This window comes from Perkinsus marinus (assembly GCF_000006405.1).
Source record: "Perkinsus marinus ATCC 50983 genomic scaffold scf_1104296958234, whole genome shotgun sequence".
Classification (NCBI taxonomy): Eukaryota; Perkinsozoa; order Perkinsida; family Perkinsidae; genus Perkinsus; species Perkinsus marinus.
In genome coordinates this window covers 341,613-357,914 of record NW_003206847.1, presented here as the reverse complement: position 1 = coordinate 357,914, position 16,302 = coordinate 341,613, and the positions used below count along the sequence as shown (strand labels likewise).

Sequence of the window (16,302 nt, the reverse complement as noted above, 5' to 3'; positions counted from 1 at the left end):
TACATGTTGTCGATGCCGCTGACCGTTAGATCCAACTGGTGTTTCTGAAAACGTAATCACAGTGCTCATGAGGAGTGTGAGTATTACCCTCGAGGGAGGTTGATAATGTAAAGGTGAAGCTGAAGCTGACCCTCGAGGAGTTCCCAGCACGTAGGGATCACCACTAGCTACTACTGAAGTTCGTCCTCTAGGGGTAGCTACACCGACCCTCGGAGTGGCCCTAATGATAACAACAACATTACAGTACGAAGGTTACCAATGTTGGTACCCTCTAGGGCTAGGTGGCGGGTAGTTGGCCATGCCCCCTCCACGAGGGCTCGCCTGTTGATAAGCCCTTGGTGTGAAGTTAGGGGCTCCTCTGGGGCTCTGTTGCTGGTAATAGTACGATACCGATGCAGTCGAGGAAGTGCGCTGTAGGTACCGACGAGGAAGCATACCATATCCCGCAGCAGCAGCGTCAGGATGATGATCATAGGAAGCCCGAGATCGGCCCTCCCTAGGGGTCCCTCTAGGGGTCAAAGAGGCTACCCGAGGGGAGGGAGAGCGACTATGCACTGTTGATCTCGGGGTATACTGCTGATAATAAGGATACGCCGCTAAGGAGCCACCAGAGGGCGGTGGCCGACTGCGACGAGGAGAGGCCGTCCTAGCGCTACACAAAGACAGGTCCAGGAGCATTGAGGTAGTAGTTGGAGACTCACTATAATGCGGAAGACCTAGGGCTCATGCGCTGAGCATAACCTCCCGGGGTTGGCCCTCTAGGACTCGGCCCTGATGATAATATCATATCGAATCGTCGACATCATCATTCTGACCACCTTCCATCTGCTGTTGCTGTTGCTGCATTCGTAGCATCTCCCTTTCCCTTCTTATTCTCTGTCGATCCTCCAAGGCCCTCTGTCGCTCGGCCACTTCATCCCAAGGCGGTATGAGTCCGTCACCTTTACGCTTGGGCCGGGGGGCTCCTATATGAGAATAATCCCCTCGGAATTCGCAACCAATATTGTACGCACTTCTAACAGTATCTTCATCGCCGCTACTAAAATCAAACTCATCCCTCTCCCTACGCTTGGTAGAGGACTCTTCTGTGGTAGGAGGAGTTGACGACGCCGATGACCTGAATAGCATAGTCAGGTTCTTCATAGAGATGTGAAGTTACTTTTCGACTTCCTGTGGCTGGTCCCTGCCAGATGCAGTGGTCGAAGCACTAACAGCACCAGTGGCATCAAGAGGGGCACCCTTACGAGGGGTGTAGGGCGTCCTAGTTGGAGGACGAGATAGCGTCGATGATGTTGTGGCCGGATGGTCAATCTCCTGTTTGCTACTGGTGCACCCCATGAATAATCAAGAGAGCGGTGTTGTTAAAGAGGGAGATTAACAACAAAGACGACAACAACGCCCTGCAGACAAGACATGTACTCCTGACGGCACACCAGTGACGGGGGAGATTCACTTAGAAGTGGCGAGCACGTCCAACACAGACGGTCTAGCATTCTGTTAGCTCAACTAACGGCGTGTTTAATAGATCTCTTCTGAGCTTCACGAGCGCCCCTAAGATTGGATTTCACGGATATAAAACTCCATCCTGGGAGCGCCCTCAGGAGATATCAAAAGAACACCGGGTGAGTGGCAGGTCCTAGGAATTTCTCGCGCGCCACAGAATAATCTCGATGACAAGAAATTACTGCAAGTGCATGTAATTCTTCAAGGCCGAGGCCGTAACACAAGACGAAGACGTAAAAGGTTTGAGCACATTGCTACTACCATGTAGGCACAGGTTCAATTCCCCGCTATTATATCGGGGGGATATATCCTTCCCCTAGGGCTTGGCTACACGTATACAACTTTTCAAGGCCTATTTCGCGTTTAGTAAGATCAATTTCGCAGGGTGAGCAATCATCCGAGCCAAGATAAGCCTTAGTAAGATCAATTTCGCCAGCGCGCTCGATAGAAAAATCAATTTCGACGACACGTGTCATTAGCACAATCAGTTTCGCGGGCACGTCTGAAGTAAGTTCTATTTCGACGGAAGGGGAAATCGATTTCGCTGATACTGTAATGGATTAGTTGCTGCAACACTTTAAGAGTATGCGTGCAGTTTAGTGTGAGTGTGCGTGCATGCGCACGCAAGCGCAACCACTAGAATTTTTCCCTTCGTATTGAGAATAATAGTAACGATGATCTGTCAGTTCGTTCTTACCTGTAAACTTGTCTACCGTGTTGGTAAACTCCTCATATACTGATAGTCTTAAACTGTCAACTGATTGGCATAACGCAATAACCTACAGTGGAGTCTAGAAGAACTGACGAAGTGCCGGATCACCTCAATGCCTAGACATACTATGATTACTTCTAGACCTCCTCACCGGAGAGTACACAGTTTCATCCACAGATCCAAGCGGCGATATCTTAGACTGTCGTTTCGGGCGATCTAGGCTGTGAGTACGTGCGATACCTCAAGGAGCTTGCATGGAAATGTGTCCCTCATACACTGCATTTTTACACTTGGCGATTGGACATCGTCACAGCGGCAAGCGCTTTCTATTTTCGGGACGGCCGAGGACATCAAGAAGTGTTCGTCTGGCCTTAGTTGGTGAATGAGTAGCCAACCAACCAATGCGGACGTTCAATCGAATAGCATCGCCGATAGTTCTCTTGAGTGGACTAGAGAGAGCAATACCACTCCTTCGGCAACTCATGGTAACGACATGACTTTCCATCAAGACAACACAGCGAATTTGCTGGCGAAATTGCACACCTCTGGAGAGTCGGTGAGGACATCTACAACTTTCTTGAGACATCAACGTGCAGCGTTCTCCGCGGGAATCCGAAATGACCTGAAAGGACCTACTGACTGTTGACAATCCTTGCTGGATGTCAATCTGCCTAATGCTACCAGTACTACTACTGCCAGTAGCAGCTTTGAGAAATATAGTTCCCTAGGGTTTGATAACAATGAGAAAAACCTATTGTTCCTATTGTGATGACATTTAAATGGGAAACTGATTGAAGAATGTGCTCCTAACCATGTGGAAAATTCACGATGAGTTCTTCCCGGGAGCATCCTAGGTTCCTGTATAACTCCCTGCCTACTACTACCACTACTACTACTACTACTACCTCTACTACTACTACTACTACTACTACTACTACTACTACTACTACTACTACTACTACTACTACTACTGCTACTTCATTCATTCATTGAGCGCTTCAGTCCAACTAAGGGACAAGCGCGCTCCGAATAATAGTAAATTTATGCCATTTCCCTCTGTCCATGGCTTTTTCCCTGATGTTTCTCCATCTTCCTCCACGATCCTCCACATCCTGTTTGACAAGCTTCAACTACTTCGAATCAGATTCAATCTCTGATTCTATCCATTCTCTTTGAACCGCATCCCTAGGTTGCCGCAGAGCATGACCAAACCAACGTAAACGTCTTTGATTCATAATCTCCTTAACGGTAGAGCCTTCCAACCAGTCCAGGATTTCAGCCTCACCCACTTTCCAATCGAACTCACCATCAACATCACCATTATTCGACTGGTTAGTGTTCCGACCCCACCTTATGATATTGCTAACCAATTTGTTGCAGCACCTTTGCAACCTTTCCGCATCGTTCTTGACGTACACCCAGGTTTCGCAATTGTATAGAAGAACACTCATTACGCAGCTCTTGAAAATACGTTTTTTGGTCATGGCGAGAATTCCCCTAGCCTTCCAGATGTTTTTCAGATCGTTGAACACAGCAACCGCCCTTCCAATTCTCCGGTTTATTTCCCTGGTTAGTTTCATTTTCGTTGTGAGCAAGGTACCCAAATACACCATTGACCCTACACATTTCAATTTCTGTCCCTCGACTAGTTGAATACAGACTTCCTCAACCTCTTCCTCTACTACCCCTCTCCTGTACTTCCCGACCATTCTACTCTTTCTCAATGCTCTTTGCCTCTCGATAGTGACTACTACTACTACTACTACTGCTACTACTACTACTGCTACTACTACTACTACTACTACTACTACTACTACTACTACTGCTACTACTACTACTACTACTACTACTACTACTACTACTACTACTACTACTACTACTACTACTACTACTACTGCTACTACTACTACTACTACTGCTACTGCTACTACTACTACTACTACTACTACTACTACAACTACTACTACTACTACTACTACTACTACTACTACTACTACTACTACTACTACTACTACTACTACTACTACTACTACTACTACTACTACTACTACTACTACTACTACTACTACTACTACTGCTACTACTACTGTTCTTAGGCCCACTTGGAGGATTTAGTGAAGAGTATGTCCTATCTCTATCATTCAGCCTCACCGAAAGCCAAAATCAGCCAGCCCGAGCCAGCAACGGATAGCATTGAGGAAGAGCCTGCATTCCCACGTAACTCCATCAAATAGCACAAGATTGGACAATGGTCAATGTCGTAGAGGCCAACGGACAAGACCAGCCGGGGCGAATACTCCGATGTACGCGTGAAAACCGCGAGAAGAGGAAGGTGGAAGATGAACGAGACAGGTGCGAATCGGCGTGATTATGATCGTATGAGTAACACCACAGATGGAAATACTACCATCCACATAACGCAAGAATAGACCTCAGCTCGTCACGAATCACGAACGCTTTCGGAGGTACAGAAGTAGATTCAACCAGTGGTAGTACCAAACGCACCGCCACTGGAAGCCAGGACAACGTCGATGTATCAGAACAGTCCTTTATGACGCAGCGCTCGGCAGTGGACAATGCTAGTGGCCATCAGTATAGCACTACCACAGCAAACGCTGCGCTATACGAACGAAATCTCCCCCACGTGATGAGTGGCAGCTTGTTCAGCAGTGAGATTCCACTCTCAGTGTGTGTAACAGTACTGAATCTCTCAGGAGCATACGTGCATCAGTATCATACGTCCCTCAGCATTGGGCCGGTCGACTGTCCTCGGCAGTAGGTGCTTTCATCCATCCACCTACATACTATCGTGCGGCTAGGCCCGACCCTGCATCGGATTCAGCAGAGCCGAGGAGCTGATAAGACAACCGATCCATGGCAATGTTCACTGAGAATGTTAACTAGCATATTTAGTTGCCTGCCTCGGCTCGACCGAGTAGCTGCGTAGCGTTATTTGCGTCACAAGTGAACGGTGAAGAGCCTCGCACGAGACTCAGCAGTGTGGGCAAGATGCTATGGTTTTGGCTATCTCGGCATTTTGCTCGAGGCATTGCTTGCTGGATAGATAGTTGGAGTACTTTGAGCGCATAGTATGGACCGTTGATGAGATTACGATTTCCGCGGTTTTCCCACCACGACTGTACCACTCGAACCGTTCGAGTCGAACGGGAGAAGGCAGGTTAGTCAAATCAATGATATCGGAAGTCGTATGCTGAGAATTACGTGGATGTGCTCACAAATCAGGACTTTGAGTCCGTGCTTGAAGCCCGTCTGCTGGTGTCGTTACGTGTGTGTTGACTAGCGGCATAGGCCTCTACACGGGCACGTACAATGGATAGGAACAGGGGCAGGTTGGTGATGGTGATTGTGCGTCTGCAATAAGCATGCAGTTGTGTGAATAGGTGCTTCGATCGGTAAAGCTGTCGTTTTCGTTCGAGTTTCGTATGGGAGTCAACCTTCTGAGAGAGTTCTATACCACTAAGGAACCTATCTGGCGAATACCTCCCCTACTAGTCTGTTCGCGGTTGAGGAATCCACATACACGAGTGAGGACATTTATTTGGCGCTTGGGAGTGCATCATAGTAGTTGGTAAAAGAGGTCAGTTTTGCGACGCGGTTCACATTAGGATTTCAACTTAGCGAACAAGGGTCATAATTTCATGATTAGGCAAACCAATCTCGCTGATATGGACATCAATTTTGGGGGATGGGTGAATCGATATTGGAGTGCACTGAAATGAAGTTCGACTCAATCACTCGTCCATGAAAGGAAGAGCGGCGAAGTTCTGATTGAAACGGAGAACAGAACAGTAGATGTACGAATCTTCACTATCGTGTCTCATTTTCCGTTTAGAGAGGCAAGCGCCTTCTCGGTGTTTTTGTAACCAACTCACTTCGAACAGTTATGAGTAAGCCCAACAAGCCAGGTTAAGACGAAGCCAGTTTCATATGCGTTTCGCGGATTTTGGGCCCTTAGAGCCAACAGAGCGACAAAGAACAACATAGCGTCACGGATTCACCAGGTGCTTCATCGCCTTTGAACGCCAACTCCATACCCCATACGGTCCCTTAACATGTAACCCAGTTGAACTCAATACCAGTGGTATTATACCACGTGTCACGTGAAAACCACGTTGTATGATTCAAGGTTACATGAATTCAGTACGGATCCACAACAACAGCGTGCATTCACGCTCGTCACATCGCCAACAACAACAACGACCACAACAAATACAACAACAACGACCACAACACCGACAGCGCCAACAACAGAGCGACAACAAAAACATCCTCAACAGAGACAACTTCATCTTATGCCGAAACTGTATCACATCCCTTGACTTCCTTTCCTCACCAGACATAATTCCACAACAGATTTACGCGCAAGCTCTTCATCATCAAAATTTGAGCTCTTCAAGGCACGCTCCACCGCATCGCATCAGTTATTTGGGAGTGTTGGGTGAGACTGAGTGTTAGCCAACTAGGCAGCAGAGGGCTGTGATAATACCGAACCTCACAACACGCCGTGCATTGGCTCAACCTGATGGCGCTGCCATTGGTCAACGCATATCCGTAGCCTATATCGTGTTGCGTAAGCGACAATGGTTCTCTGGAGTCATCGTGAGGTCTCGCTCGCCCAATATTGTTACTATTGCTTTCGATAACGGATATGCTGATGAGATTGACCTATCGACTACTGAATATAAACTAAACACCCGTTCGTAGTTTGATTCTTCTTGCGCCAAAGGGCCTTTGTGTTCCAAGTCCTGGGCCGTTCCCCATCAACCCCACAGTCACATTGCCTAGCACGCAGGCACATAGGCAATGTCTCCCAAGCAACTAGTGAAGGTAAAAGGAAAACTCCAGGGTGGAACTGGCTCGAGGTGCTCCTGGACAGCCAGATTGCTGTCACTTCAGTCTCGATCGGTTGCACCGCTTTCTGGTTCGGGTCGATCACAATGACGTGCGTCGCGCACGCACGAGCGATACTTGTTACGCTTGCTTGAATTTGCCCCCTGAAAGCCTGGACCTTCACTCAAGCATCGAGAATAGAGAGATTTTCAAATGGTGTATAACTCGGGGGACAACAGGGACGAGTACGCGTGCACACTAATTGCGCTGAGCCGCACGCGCGCAGGTTTTGTGGTAGCTGTATGAAACTACGAACTCAAGCCAGTACGAGTTATTGAAGTGCAACTTCAGCAGCTAGAGCGTGCATAGTACGTGGATGCGAAGTGTTGCATTCCATTCCATCACCCTCGTCATGTCCCACCGTGCGATTGGCACTCGGGCCCTCGTAGACTCAGTGCAGCACTCATCTACGACTACAAGTTGACGTGATGGCCGTAGTAGTCCCAATTCTGATCATCACTCGCTGAAGTCACTCTGTTAAGATCCAAGCTTCCTAGAACTGCTAGGCTAGAAGTCTTTATAAAGCAGTCGCGGGTTCGATTCCCGGTAGGGAGACTTTTCCAACATTTTTTCGGCGCGTGTGGTACACTAGAGGAGACTTGAATTGAGGTTTTATGACCAGCTTATTGAGCAATCCAAGGGATAATAGTAGTCGTGAGCGGCCACTGGCCGCCGACACATTTTGAGTGGGCAAACACCCCAAAAATTTTTGGGGTGTTGGCGAGACCGCTCCTTGGTGACAGGCTGTCACTGACAGCGAGCCTCCCAGGCCGGAATGTTGGGGTTGCAAGGGGTGACGAAAAGACAGAAACGTAACGCTTGTTTTGGTGAAGCTGGCCGATGAACAGGTGACTTAAGAATCGTTCATCGAGATATACACCACCTTCACAACTTGTATATTACCATTGGAAAATTCAACTCCGGCAGACTAGCGAATTCGTGCGCCAAGATACTTCAAGGATGCGCGGTTTTAGAATCCTCCAGTTCGACATAGGAAATTTCAATTTCGACGGGCCGGTTTAGTAACTTTGATTTCGACATAATAGTAACTCCTATTTCACACGTGGGATCATCAAGTTCGACACACGCCTGTGATTGAACCCTGTGGGGAATCTTCGCACACGAGCTTAGTAGTCTGCCGAAATTGAAGCTTCCAATGGTGGAATAGAACTTGGCAAAGGTGTGGTATGCGACACTGATATTCCGACCAGTAGTAAGTGGTAACCACACTATAAAGAATGCCTTCGGGAAAGGGTCGCAGCTATCATTAGCTTGAGTTTGTTAGAGTCATCATGTTATCCCCTCCAATTCATCGTGTTAGGGAAGGAGAGCCTCTACCTCCACCATCTTCATCGTATAGCATAATCAGTGAAGTAGCCATACTCATACTACCACTACTACTGCTACTACTACTGTAACTACTACTATAGCATCACTTCAGTGCTTGTGCTTTGTAGGATAGTCATCCGCCGTCACCAAGTCAGCCTCCTCAGCAACGACTTCGACATCGTTTCTCTGATAGAGCTAGGTAGGAGGATCAATACGGTTTTCCACTAGATGCCCACGTAATGCAGGTTATGGGGCGTCTTATTAGTTGCTGTGTTGGTGCAATTCGGAGCGCATTTCATCAAGACCATATCACCACTGAAAGCGTACTATGCCAAAGACCCTCAGTGGAGCCCTCCCATTGACTCCTTACGCTGGGGCTGGTTTCAATCTATCGGCACTCTTCCGAATCTCATCCTCCCCGCAGTAGGAGGAGTCGTCGTAGACAAATGCTGGGGAGTCAAACTCGGCGTTATGTTCTTCCTTGGGGTCGTTTGCACAGGGCAACTGGTCTTTTTCCTTGGCACGAAAATACACACTTTCTGGTTGGCACTCACCGGAAGGTTCATCGCAGGCCTTGGGCAGGGCTGCGTGTCTTCACTCACAGGAGCAATAGCGGCTATTTATTTTCCCAATAAAATTACGTTCGCAATAGGATTGACAGTAATACAGTAACTGAGTCGTCGTTAATGATGGAAATTTTCGAATTTCAGGAAGCATTTCATTCCCTCTCTGGCGTGGTTTCCAAGACTACTCTAGCTCCCGTAGCTGAGCTCTTCAATGGTGATTATAGTATATCCATTCTATGGGGTCTGTTCTGGTGCCTTGTATCGACTGTAGTATCATACTGGTGGCTTAGAATGAGCAAGAGAAATCGGTATAGGCAAATGCCTCAGCAGCACGTTCGAGTGAAGGGCGCGGCAATTTTCAGAGATTTCCGTAGGACGCTGATGCTCCCTTTGGCATTCTGGATCGTCTGCTTCCTCCATCTCCTCTTCTCAAACGCCCATCGAGTATTTGGCCACATCGATGCTGATTACCTCCGGGCCAAATATAACTACACCAAGGTGGAGTCTGGTCAGTCCGCGGCCATAACTGACAGTCTCGGCATACTCCTGTCGCCTCTTATGGGCCTTGCTATTGACTATGCTGGAAGATCGGCAGTCCTACTACCGGTGATACTGATGGTAGCTGGCACGATAGGCTCATTAGGGTACTACCTCCTCAGTAGCAGCTTGTTCACGTCTCCTGACATTCCACTGCTTATGCTCTCTTTTTGTAACGCACTTACTCCCACAGTTCTGCGTGCGACAGTGCCCTCAGCGATACAGGGCTCAGGGGCGCTGTTTGCTACTGCTTATGGGTGTTATGAAGTGATGGAGGCTGCTGGAGTGTTCATAGGAGGCTGGATGGTCGGCTTGGTGAAGACTATGACAGGAACTTACCGAGAAGTGGTATTATGGTTCTCATTCTCTCTGATATTGGCAGTAATACTATCACTAACGTTGTTGGTGTTGCAGACTCGAAAGCGCAAAATCGTTGCCGAGACTGATCCACTGACCACTAGTGATGAGGAGGAAGGCCATAGCTTGCTAGTGGACCGCATGGTACTCCCTAGGAAGGACCATCCTGCAGCTGATCTTGGTCGTGCGGGCTGAGCGTCTCACGTATAATATCCTACTATTACTGCTGCTACTACTACTTGTGATTACGCTTTAGCTTGTAGCGGCAATCATCACTGGGGTATCCACTACTACGTAGTTTTCCGCATTGTTCTGTATCATTTTCAGTAGGGCTACTACCTATTCCGCGGTCGAGTTAGTAAAGTAGGCTCGAAAACGACGTTTTACTTGTCGTCGAAAATGGTGGCTATTCCCTCTCAAACGAGTTAGTGCTCTTTTTCTCGACGCCAGTACGCTTATTGTAGACTGACAGTGTGTCAATGGTGAATGTGATGAGATAGTCCTTTTGGGGTTTTACTTGCGCATATGTCGACCAGAAAGCAACAGATGGACAGCAGTGAAGTGAGGAAGTCATCTAGAGACTACTGCGTGCTTACTAGGACTATCGTTGCTGGCACTGCAGAGGTAATATGAATGTTGAGAGTGTTAGTGGTGTGGGGGAGTTCACTGGAAATATTAAAAACATTGCTGAGCTCATTTTTTGAGCTTACTGTAGTAGTTGAGCCCTCGTGAGCAGTGTTGGAAAATACTATATGTTGGTAACAATGTGAAAATTCTGAGAAAACTTCGGGAAATTCTCGCTGGTTTCTGTACTATCTCACCCGAATTCGTATATATACTTGCAAAGTTAGTGAGAAAACTCCAAAGCTCAGTTGAGGAAAGCGAACATATATTTTCCCAACACTACTTCTGAGCCTTAGATTTGAACCTATGTTCTGTCGAGGCAGCCGTAATAATTTTTGAATCTATTCGCAAACTTATATTTTCCTGTTCACTTTGCATGTTTCGAGTAAACGATGGTGATTTTCTCGCTCGCCCTCATATACCAGTAACGGCTCCGAGTATTACAGTTTCATTCCAATATGCAATAGATTATTATTGGAGTTTCACCCGTTTTACGTGAAGTGGCGTAAACCTCGGTGAAAAACGCAAAATTCGCTTCATGCAGTAGTTGTGAAGTATGTTTTTCACTAGTGTTTTTCGTATTACGGGTGGATATGTATGTTTTATTAGAGTTTCAGCTCAAAACTCTTATATGTTAGCAGCTAATGCTGATTTTGCATATTTGCCTAAGGGTAAAGTACGCTGGTGTTTCTCTCGATTGAGTCGCTGAGATTCCGCGATGCGATAGAAATGTGGTATTGTTAGTTGGGACAGTTTAGGGAGTGAGGGTGGTTGATGATCATAAAATGGCGTTCACTATTTGCTGCGCTCCCTTTCTGAAGTTCCCATGTTCTCAGGTTTCACAAGCGTCTGTGGCGCATCTATTCAGTGAGATGGTTTGTTACGCTGTACGGCGGCAAGGGCCAGATAATGAGCATCTAGAGAGTAAACTGCATAAGATGGGCGCGTCTATGGGGCCGGGTTTGCTGGAACTAACGTATATGAGGGATACTTCTCGGAATGTGAGAATAGGATGAAAAGGGGTCTACCGACGGGGTGCTTGGTCAGATGTCGCGAAAGCGAGATTATAAGGTTTTACCCCTGTTATATCACATTGCTACTTATCTTTGGAAGGCTCTGTTTGGTCACGAAGCTGAGGTAGTAGTAGTAGTAGTAGTAGTAGTAGTAGTAGTAGTAGTAGTAGTAGTAGTAGTAGTAGTAGTAGGTGTAGGTGTAGTAGTAGTAGTAATACTCCGTATCGCAGTGAATAACTTATCAGGTGTTAACAACAGACCAAGAATGTGAGTTCTATTTAGCTGATAAACAGTGGATATTGAACAAGTATTACTTCCTATCTTCTCCCTTTTCCACTACTGCCGACAGGTTCATCTCCTTACCGCCCGTCTCGGACGACTCAGACGACAACTTTGTGAATTGTGCCGCGTTCGCCGCTGGTCTGATCGAGGGAGCGATCAATGCTGTTGGCATGGTAATCACATTGAGCCTCATACTTCATAAGTATTATGTCAGCAATGTAAATGCACGGCGGCTTACACCAGTGAGGACCCCGAGACTGACCCTATGGCAATTACTATTATTGTAGATTTTGACAGAAGTGTTATTGATCGACAGAAGCGAGTAGGGGCTGGTGGAAGTGCCTTAGTCGGCACTATATAGACTTGGAACTCGTCACCATTTGTAGCATTTCGGTTCGATTCATCGTCGATTTGAGTTCATTCAGTATGAGTGTAATGTTGATTTTTGAAGTCGTTTGTATGCGATGAAATCACGACTACATTCGGTCTTACTGCTAGTCTCCCTTCTTGGTTTACTCGGTGTCACGTTGAACAGTACGCTACTCAGTGTTGCCTCGGAAGAAGGCTCGCGGGCACTACCCCACATAACGGTGTTTCACGCCAAGTGGTGCGGTCCTTGTCTGTTGGAAGGTGACGAATTGAAGAAGTTACCACCGGGAAATTACTACGTGGATAGAATTGATGTGGATGAGGAACGGGAGCTGGCGCGAGCCGCTGGAGTTGGCAAGTTGCCGTGTATCGTTGTCGAGTCCCCAAATGGGAGGATGACGAGGCTGGAAGGTCTGAGGAGCGCTGAGGATATCATGTCAGCTGTAGAAGAGCTGCGAAGAGGGGGAAGTGTGGTATTAAGTTGACACAAGTGATTTAGTAAATATTGTGATTACTTTTGTAGAGTGTTGAGTTAAGCAATAGTGCGACCTTCCCAGTCAACATGCAAGACGACGTGTGTGTGAATATAACCTTTCGGGTGGGCATATCATCAGATACGATGCCATATCTTCCATCTTCTGCATTCTAAATTCTGCCTGAAGAGATGAAGCATCATACATGTTCACGTGAGAATTTCACAGTGAGAAACTGCAAGAAGAGCGAGAGAGCAGTAACCATATCGCAGAAACTCACCATAGATATCCCTCCTCGTGGTAACTCTCATAGTCAGAGTTGTTACCTGGGTTTGGCATGATGATAGGCAAACGACCCCTTAGGCAAAATTGAATGTCCTATCAGCGAAATTGATTTCCGCACTTCGTAAGTGAAGGTTCTGTAAGGGAGCAAGTTCAACGACTGCACAACGCAATGGGGGAAACAGCGCTCGCCGCATTGAACTTGGTATAGGTGGCACCAGATTGGGTGGTTACGTAAAGCGCAACAAACTCGCGCTTCCGAGCATGAAGAATTTAATGTTGGTAGCAGATTATCGGATAAAATCCATGAGGTTACAGGTTTCACCTGTGTAGTGATTCTGCTCCAATTGTTCACATCGTAGTTGGAGCCTCCAACTACGATGTGAACAATATTTTCTCCTTGTTTTTTAGTAGTACAGGGGCCCTCGTCTAGTCGTAGTAGTACTGCGGTAGTACGTCACGGTGGTGTACAAGTTAAGCCAAGTCACTAGTGTATACCACTCCGGACTTGGCAGTGAATCATTCACAAAACACCAAATATACGACTAGTCGAGAACGTCAGGGAGGCTCCCTGAGGGAGCTGTTTCACAGCAACAGGCTGTTGCCAACAGCTAACCCTGACAAACACCCCAACCACTGTACTACTTATTGACGTTGGAGAAGGAGTTGAATAGAACTTACTTCAGACGTGCCGTCGAAATTGATTGTACTAATGACACGTGTCGTCGAAATTGATTTTTCTATCGAGCGCGCTGGCGAATTTGATCTTACTTAGGCATATCTTGGCTCGAATCATCGTTCGCCCTGCGGTCAGCTTACAAAGGCGAAGGGTCGCTCGAAGGAGTGTCGACATCCGATATGGTTAGAGCAGTTGAGAGAGGCCCGTTCTAAACCATCATGGTGACCGTCTAGGACTGCCCTCCATCTAGCACCGTGCTAGTAGCACGAAGTACGGCCTGGATACACATGCTAGGCACAGGAGATGCTGGGGGGGACTCACGGACGCATCGACTTCGCCAAGGCTACAGTCCGAGTCCATCACCAATAACCTCCACCAAGTTAGCCATCGGGGGAGGCGTCGAAGGCGTCGGCTGGGGCTGAGGCTCATCTACGAGTGGCTCAGCCGCTGAGACACTCGTAGAGGTAGTGCCGAGAGCGGTGAGAGGAAGGTGATGGCTGTTGATCCCTATATTGTCTTCATCTGAGACGCTAGTAGACTGGACATTATGGGACTATTGGGATTCCCAACTTGGGAACTGTAAGAAGGGGACAGTGACGGAAGGCTGAAAGCATAAGTGGTACAGATGCTTGGTGTATTCGAGGGCCAATGAAAGGCATCCTATGGTCAGGGATGAGCATGGGTGGAGGGATTGTTGCAGTGATGTCAGTAGTTCCGAGACTATCGTGACTGCACGACGCCTTTGATTGGGAGGTGGCGACAACGCGTTTGATCCAGATATATAGTATGTCCATTGAATTGGCATGAATTGGCATGAATTGGTACTGTATCTATTGTATCAGACTTTGCCCGATTCTGATACAATAAATACAGTACAATTTATCGTGTTCTCGAATCGGATAACAGAGGCGTTTCCCCATCTTATCCTAGGGTAGGAGTGCCTGACGCCATCAGTAGTGTTGTGGGATGCCCCACAAGCAACGAACAAGGATCATAGTTGAGAAGGAGTCGGTGTCACTCAGCGATAAAGCGTTTGCTTTGCTCCTGCACGGGTTGTAGCCGTGATTGGCAGACTACACATCAGTGGTGATATTATCATCATCGTGGATCAACAATTCATTGTAGAGACCCTCTGTTCACGACCCCAAAGGACTACTTGAGCGCACTCAACTAATGCTGACGACATCTCACATAATCTCGAAATAATCAGCATCACGGATTAACTCAAAAATTCTCCCCGAGGAAGATACAAGTTAGTCTCGCAAATGTCAAGGGTCGATTGAAGCTATCCTTTATAACGAGTAATACATGGTACATAACCACACTTATCTACTCAAAGACGCCAGAGGCTTCACGCCATCTGCTGATGGGGAGGTCTTGGACAGAGTACTTGGTCGCAAAGGCTAGGGTCAACTCCAGCTTGGTGATTTGAGTCGGCAAACGAGCTTGGCCATCCGCGAGTGCTTCAATAGTCCAAAGCTTCTGAGAGAAAGTTCTTGGCAACTGACACGTTATTCTTTGTAGTGGACTGCGTGACGGGACAGACCTGTGTGAGGTCACCTCACTGAGGTGTGAGCCGCTTGTATGACACCAGTTAATCGCGCACTCATCTCGTGACCGAGATTACAAGGGGGAGCCCTGCAAGTCTTCCATCCTCTCCACACTACAAGGTGAGGCCACGTCGAATATAAACAAGAAGATTGCTGCTACTATCACGGCTACGATATCGGAGTAGGAGGGACTCCCTCCGAGGGAGACAGTGATGCTGTCAGCGAGCATATGAGTGATGTCTCTGATGATGGTGGATCCTGAGGGGTGGTTTCTAGCATCCTCCGTGTCGCTTTGTGCCAAGGAGGCTACTGATCAGTTGCTCTGCTACAGACTCTATAGTACAGAGTGTTCGAAAAAAAAGACCCAGGCCTCGTACTACGAGGCCCGTAGCTTCTCGGCGCATGTGTGTGAGTTTCAAATGCAACGTCAACAACACGGCTTGGACTCGCATCGATGCACACTAGCTTATGTCGGATCAGCTTTAGTCTATTGAATTGGCCCACACAGTTCATTTCATTATTCAGTTGTAGCATAGGCTCCGCAAAAATTGTGTAAGTTCTTCATCATGCATGGAATGTTGTCAACAGGCCGACTCGCTCTGAGCGAGATGATAACCTCTGGTAAGATACTCCTTCTCCTCTCGGCAGGATCCGCTTCCACAACTGCGGGGTCTGTGCATGACACAAATCATGAGCACTCACCATAGTGTATCGACTACAAGCATCATCACGAGGACTCAAAGTCCCTACTCTAGCATAAGTCATCCCTCGCTGGAGACTATTATTCTCGATGGCACAAGGATATACATGTAGCTGCGTTCCCTCGTATCATTCGTCTATCGAATTTTCGAAGGTCAATTTGTCACTAAAGTTCGCCATAGGTATGCATCGTCTCACACTAATTGTTGCTTGCCCAGGAGTTCCGCTTCCGCCCGCATAACTCGGACGCAAACGTGATCGATCTGGTCACTGAGAGCAGTTCTCGTCATGCGAAACCAGGGCGGCAGCTGGGTCCATTTCTTTATCCTCTTCATCAGGTTGAGTGACCGAAGAGTAACGGGAGGCACGCTCCATTATTTCTGCACGATTCTACCATTCGGACGCGTTCTCTCTGT

General features: G+C 47.5%; 6 protein-coding genes across 6 annotated transcripts; 4 read left to right on the top strand and 2 right to left on the bottom strand.

The window, feature by feature from the left end:
- Positions 1-783: 783 nt before the first annotated feature.
- Positions 784-1,338, bottom strand: Pmar_PMAR006085 (hypothetical protein; the record flags this gene model as incomplete). The annotated part of the gene is made up of 3 exons (XM_002774457.1): positions 784-965; positions 1,014-1,117; positions 1,160-1,338. The coding sequence occupies 3 exons, from the start codon at positions 1,336-1,338 to the stop codon at positions 784-786; spliced, it is 465 nt and encodes a 154-aa protein (XP_002774503.1).
- Positions 1,339-2,800: 1,462 nt separating this feature from the next.
- On the bottom strand, positions 2,801-4,409 carry Pmar_PMAR006084 (conserved hypothetical protein; the record flags this gene model as incomplete). Its single annotated transcript, XM_002774456.1, has 3 exons — positions 2,801-2,837; positions 3,350-3,962; positions 4,367-4,409. The coding sequence occupies 3 exons, from the start codon at positions 4,407-4,409 to the stop codon at positions 2,801-2,803; spliced, it is 693 nt and encodes a 230-aa protein (XP_002774502.1).
- Positions 4,410-8,720: 4,311 nt separating this feature from the next.
- Positions 8,721-9,115, top strand: Pmar_PMAR006083 (hypothetical protein; the record flags this gene model as incomplete). Its single annotated transcript, XM_002774455.1, has 1 exon — positions 8,721-9,115. A coding segment is annotated over one exon (395 nt), but the record flags the coding sequence as incomplete, so codon positions are not given.
- A 26-nt stretch (positions 9,116-9,141) lies between these two features.
- On the top strand, positions 9,142-10,110 carry Pmar_PMAR006082 (conserved hypothetical protein; the record flags this gene model as incomplete). Its single annotated transcript, XM_002774454.1, has 1 exon — positions 9,142-10,110. One exon carries the CDS (start codon positions 9,142-9,144, stop codon positions 10,108-10,110), a length of 969 nt encoding a protein of 322 aa, XP_002774500.1.
- Positions 10,111-11,170: 1,060 nt separating this feature from the next.
- On the top strand, positions 11,171-12,195 carry Pmar_PMAR006081 (41-2 protein antigen, putative; the record flags this gene model as incomplete). The annotated part of the gene is made up of 6 exons (XM_002774453.1): positions 11,171-11,215; positions 11,376-11,540; positions 11,587-11,676; positions 11,798-11,859; positions 11,902-12,007; positions 12,049-12,195. 6 exons carry the CDS (start codon positions 11,171-11,173, stop codon positions 12,193-12,195), a joined length of 615 nt encoding a protein of 204 aa, XP_002774499.1.
- A 269-nt stretch (positions 12,196-12,464) lies between these two features.
- On the top strand, positions 12,465-12,639 carry Pmar_PMAR006080 (hypothetical protein; the record flags this gene model as incomplete). The annotated part of the gene is made up of 1 exon (XM_002774452.1): positions 12,465-12,639. A coding segment is annotated over one exon (175 nt), but the record flags the coding sequence as incomplete, so codon positions are not given.
- Positions 12,640-16,302: the final 3,663 nt, after the last annotated feature.